Source organism: Trichechus manatus, unplaced genomic scaffold (assembly GCF_000243295.1).
Source record: "Trichechus manatus latirostris isolate Lorelei unplaced genomic scaffold, TriManLat1.0 scaffold00002, whole genome shotgun sequence".
NCBI lineage: Eukaryota > Metazoa > Chordata > Mammalia > Sirenia > Trichechidae > Trichechus > Trichechus manatus.
The window spans coordinates 5,472,448-5,478,300 of NW_004443938.1; the positions used below are offsets into that span (position 1 = coordinate 5,472,448).

Sequence of the window (5,853 nt, forward strand, 5' to 3'; positions counted from 1 at the left end):
CTTCAGAAAAATCAGTCATTGAAAACCTTATGGAGCACAGTTTTCCTCTGATGCACATGAGGCCACCATGAGTTGGAATTGACTCAATGGAAACTGTTTTTTTGGTGTTGTGTGTTTTTAAGTGTGTGTTAATTTGTTACTCAGAACCAGGAGTGATTACAGTCCTTCATTTCCTCGGGGCCTTTATTTCTTCTCCTGGATGAACACAGAGACCATAGTGTGTCCTGGTGTTATCGTCACTGCTGTTAGACGTGGGCTGGTCACAGAAACATGTTTGGATGTGGTGTGGATCCCAGAAAGTCCCCTCCTGCTTCCCTTTGCTCAGGTGGCTGTAGAATAGGGAAATCATCCCACAGTTAGGATGAAATGCCTGTGTTCACAAGTCCCTCCACCCCTTGTCACCTGTTAGGAACTGAATCAGTCACGGCATCTCTCAGGCACCCTTTTTTTAAAAACAGGGGTGAACTAGTTCCAGAGCGAATGGTTGTGGCCCTAAGAGGCACCACAGGTGTCTGCACAGGTAAATCCATGGCCCAGGTATGCAGGACCAGGGCCCCTGCCCAGGGCTCAGGTGGGACTTGTCACTGCTGTTTCCAGTAATTTCTGCAGCAGTGGTAGTGTAGTGGGGGACCTGCTGGTGCAGTGGTGAAGCATTTGGCTGCTAACCAAAAGGTAGGCAGTTCGAATCCACCTGCAGCTCCTTGGAAACCCTCTGTCGTATAGGGTCGCTATGCGTCGGACTTGACTCGAAAGCAACACTTTTTTTTGGTAGTGTGGTAGTTCCCGACATTGTGAGTGGATGTATGTTTGCTATTCACTTGCTGTGGGCTCTCTGAGTCAGTTATATTGATGGCTGGCTGCTCTGTGGCCATTGCAAGATGCCTAGTGCACGGTGACCCAGAAAGAGACCCTCTTTCCTCTGGTGGAGAAACAGCATGTGACCGGGCACAGCTGGGCCTGTGAGCATTCTGTCTGAGCATCTGGCATGGTAGCCCTTTAATAAAAACAGTTACTGTTTATTGACCATCAATTCTATGCTAGGTGCCTCTGTGCCAAAAGCTCTCCCATTTGGGTGTCAATCAACCCTTTTGAGCAGGTAATGATCTTGTTTTGCAGGATCATTTGAAGAAATTAAGGTTCAGAGAGATTGTACAACATCTTCTTTGAGCCCAAATATTAGAAAGCTTATTCAAAATCCCTGTTTTTCCCACAATTTGACATCATGGGCCATCTGCCCACATGGAGCCATAGAACTGGCACATATAAGAAAAATGGGCAGCTTCATGTAGGGGATTAGGGTTCTTGTCAACATTCCCAAGGGTTTCATCCTGCCACTCCTTAGCCCTTGACAGATGGAGACGGGAGAGAGGATTGATGACCCTTCAGTGACTGAGGGGTGTGCTCAGGGACCCCTGAGAAATTTTAGTATTAAAGCAGGAAAAAACAAACAACACCTTTATTTCATCCATCTCCTTGCTTCAAAAACTACCTCTCTCAAAGACCCGCTGTATTCCCAACCTGTTGTGTGAAGGATATTGTTGTCGTTAGTTCCTGTCAAATTGGCTCCGACTCATGATGACCGTCTATATCACAGAACGAAATGTGGCCTGGTCCCGCACCATCTTGTGTTTGAGTCCATTGCTGTGGCTGTTGTGTCCATCCATGGCATGGGGGATTTCCCTCGTTTTCACTGACCCTTTGCTTTACCAAGCATTATGCCTTTTTATAGCTGTTAAGTATAGTGGAGGTCTTTAAACATCATCATTAAGAATTATTATTATTATGCTTTGTAACTTTTGCTCCAGAACCTTAGCTAATATTGTCAAAAATAATCCATTGAGTTTGTGTTGTTCTTTAAAATCCTCCCTTGTTCTTACGGGACTACAAGGCCTCAATTTTCTGGTTGGGATTACATATTGGGTGTGCACCTCAGGCATCTTAGACCTGCACAGGCATTTTTCCTTTTAAGGGCTGGGTCAGGTACTATCTTCCACTCCTCATCTGTGGCCTCCTCCCTTGAGTTTGGGGTATGCCAGCTCATTAAATGCACACCAACTTTTTGTGGGGGAGCTAAGAGTGGTATTGACTGGTCTCGTTATCTCCTCTGCACAGCTTACCTGAAGTGGAAACACTGTGAAACACCAGGTATTAAGACCCTATGCAACCTCACCAAACTTCTGAATAAGCTTCAAAGAGACCACAGAGATGATGTCTACCTTTACATCTCTGGGCACCTGAATCCCAATAAGCTCTACAGGCCCCCAGAAACCATCTTATCCCACTGGCCTAATGCCAACTGGCCGAGGAAGGCAGAAGTCTCCAGAAAGAAAAAGCAACCCGACGAGAAGGTTGCGAAGATGGAGGACGCGTTGGCTGATTTTACCATCAACACTGCTCTGGTTCCAGACGACACTAAGAACACCCCGCTATTCAGGTACCTGAACCCAAAGCCACCTGTTCTGGGTTCCATTGCAGAGGAAGTTGTGAAAGAAGAGAAAAAGGAGATGAGTGTGTTTCCTCCTGAACAGTTAAAGAGAGAAGAGCTGAGATTGTCAGAGATGAGAGTTCTGAAGTACAAACCCATGCAGTCCAGCCGCCAGTGTGTGATGTCTCCCCCCGGCAAGGATGAATACCAATACATCGACTCCTATTTATCTGGTATAACTAAGGCCGACAGATATAGGAAGTTACTGGGCTTCCAAAAAGACGTCCTTGCAAAGCAAGATCTTCTAAAGAATGATTTTACTGGGAGCAAGGCAGTGATACGCCATGAACAAAAGTTGGAGCAGGTAAGGAAGACAGTTTTGCAATAATACCAGCATCTGTGCCATAGCTCAAGGAGGAGAGATGTTGTGGCCAGAGACTTATCCACATGAGGTACATGAGTGTACTTGTCCCGGTGAATATAGCAAAGTTGCTAGTTGCTGAGAGCGTACGACATGAGCAGTCAGTGGTAACAGGGTGAAATGCAAGAAGGTGTTTGGAAGCTGGTGAGTTGGGGGAGATTTCAGAATTGGAAGCATCAGATACTGCATGGCAGCTACAGTAAATAACATTTTTGTGGGCTAGCAGGAGAATCTGAGAAAAGGTTTGCCTGACTCATTGTGTTGTTGTTGTGAGTTGCCATTAGTCGATTCTGACTCATGACGACCCCCTGTGTGCAGAGTAAAACTGCCACACGGGGTTTTCAAGGCTGTGACCTTTCAGAAGCAGATCGCCAGACCTGTCTTCCAAGGAGCCTCTGGGTGTGTTTGAACTACCAACCTTTTGCCTAGTAGTTGAGCTCTTAACCCTTTGTGCCACCCAGGGACTATAACAGAATGTTAATGAAAAGTGAAGAAAGAGTTGATGAATTACATAATATGGGTAAGGTCTGCCTAGAATCTCAACTCTTTCAAAAAAGTAATCGTGACATTATGGCACAATGGTTAAGTGCTCGGCTACTAACCAAAATTTGCCGTTTTGAACCCACCCAGCAGCTCTACCAGAGAAAGACCTGCTCCCTTAAAGATGACCGTCTAGAAAACCGTATGGGTCAGTTCTACTCTGTCACGTGGGGTTGCCATAAGTTTGAATGGCGGAACAACAAGTGTTACGTGAAGTGTTACTGTGACCCAACTAACGGTTGTGAGTAGGACATGCTGATTGGAGACATTATATTCTAAGGATAAAAATCTAGGAAAGAGAAGAAAATAGTGGTCTACGTTTGAAATAACCAAACCTTGATGAGATTTCTGGCTGAGGGGACTGATGGAAAAGAGACAGTTCCTTGGGGATATTGGGAAGCAGAAGAGCAGACCCTGGAATAGATAGAGGGTGTGAGAGAATGAAGGAAGAGAAAAAAGAACTAAAGAAAAGACATTTGAGTGAGCGGGTCATCAGGATACTCAGTGTCTGGAGGGGAATGGGTTATCTGGGTTTGCACCTGGTTCTGCCAACACCAGGCTGTTGGGCAGGGGAGCTGAATACCTTGAGGCAAAGCCACATGGTGATTGTGATTCTTCAGGCTGGGACACTCTGTCCTGAAAGGGGATGGAAGACATCCTGAAATGGGCTGATTCTGTCTTTCCTGCAGGAGCTTCAGAAGATATGTACGTGCAATGCTCCACAGTTCAGTCGGCTGCAGATCTTCGGAAATGTCTTTGAGGATATTTGTAATAGTTCCTTTATATTTGGTGATATCCTGAAAGAAATTAAGGTAAGACACGTTTCCCACGTAACTGTTGAGAACTGTGCAAAACTTCGCACCCCTTATCTCCAGCCTCACAGAGACTGCCGTGTGTCAGGGTCCCCGTTCCACAGACCGCAACGACGACTCACAGAGACTCGAAGGAATCTGCACAAAGCCACACAAGTCATGAATGGACCACGTGGAATAAAAAGCCAGTTAGCTCACTCCTTCAGCCCATATATGCCCACTGATGCTTGTTAATTACATATGTGTAACCTGACTCTATGAATGCCGGTGAATTTCCATTAGTCCTTAAACTAGCCCCAGCCAGATTTGGCCCACCCGGCATGTGCAGAAAGGCCAGCCTGGACTGCGAATTGACCTCAACAGAAGACGCAGCAACAGGAGGAATGAATTAGAAGGAAACTCATCACCCGAACCCTATTCTGAAGCGAGAGGTCTGACAAGAACCACGTCACCTCCTGTTTCCTGGCCGCCTTCTAGAATTTTCCCTCCCTAGTACACCTGCGCAGCTGCCATCTTGCTGCCCAAATCACATATAAGCCCTGCTTCCCCTTAGTGCAGGGAGCCGGATCTGAAGAAGTTACTCCCGGTTCCTTGCTCTGTGCATTGCAATGAAGTTACTTTCTCTTTCTCAAAGACAGGTGTCCAGGAGATTGGCAAGTCTGAGCGCGCCAGACAGGGACCCACCTTCACCCTTTGTAAATTGTACATATATAGTATATAAACTTCCATAGCTATACATACGTAGATTTACACAAGTCCTTTGGAGTTATGGGTTAAGAGGACAGTTTGTTATAATTTCATGACAGAAGTGACTATCTTCGTCACCTAGTACTACCGTAACAAAAAATCCCGCAAGTAGATGGCTTTAAAGAAGACAAATTTCTCACAGTTCTGGAGGGTTAATGTGCAAATCAGAGTCTTGCTCGTGTTGGTTCCCTCTATGAGCGGCTCTCCTAGTTTCTGGAGACAGTGGGCAATCATTGGCCTGCCTTCCTTCCATATGTGTCTGTGTCTATTCTGCTCTTTTTATAAGACACCACTCAGATGAGATTAGGCTTAGGATCCACTCTCATACTTGTATGGCCTAATTAAAATAACAAAAGGTACTCCCTATTTCCAAACAGGGTCATATTTACAGGTATAGGGGTTAGGACTTCCCCATTTCTTTCTTTGTTTTTAATACAATAATTGCCAGATTTTATTTTATTTTTAATTTAATTTTTTGTGGAAATATACACAGCAAAGCATTCACTGTTTCAACAAATTCTACATGCACAGTTCAGTGACATTGTTTACATTCAGGTTGTATAACCGTTCTCACCATCCTTTTGCAAATTATTCCACCACTATTAATGTAAAGTCACTGTCTCCAAAGCTTCTCATCTAACCTTTTGAGATGCTGTTATCAGTTTGACCCCACACAGATAGATCTTTGAAAAAGCACAATGCTCAAGACAGACATACTTTACGGATTAGGCTAAACTGTTGTTTGGTTCAAAGCAGACTTGCGGGAAAAGTTTTGGTTTGAAGATTAAGATTTAAAGATTATCTCAGGGCAATTGTTTTTGGACTTCATCCAGCCTCAATGACTCCAGAAGATCTGGAATCCATTTAGAATTTGAAATTTTGTTCTGTCCCTTTTCCCCCCAATCCCC

The 5,853-nt window shown here is 44.9% G+C and overlaps 1 protein-coding gene across 1 annotated transcript in view; it reads left to right on the plus strand.

Annotated features, from left to right (window-relative positions):
• Nucleotides 1-480: 480 nt before the first annotated feature.
• Nucleotides 481-5,853, plus strand: part of CUNH6orf118 (chromosome unknown C6orf118 homolog) — an 18,856-nt gene continuing 13,483 nt past the window's right edge. The window contains exons 1-3 of the mRNA XM_004368942.1: nucleotides 481-520; nucleotides 2,113-2,789; nucleotides 4,076-4,198. Coding sequence (XP_004368999.1) covers nucleotides 481-520; nucleotides 2,113-2,789; nucleotides 4,076-4,198 — 840 coding nt within the window. The remainder of the gene's footprint in view (nucleotides 521-2,112; nucleotides 2,790-4,075; nucleotides 4,199-5,853) is intronic.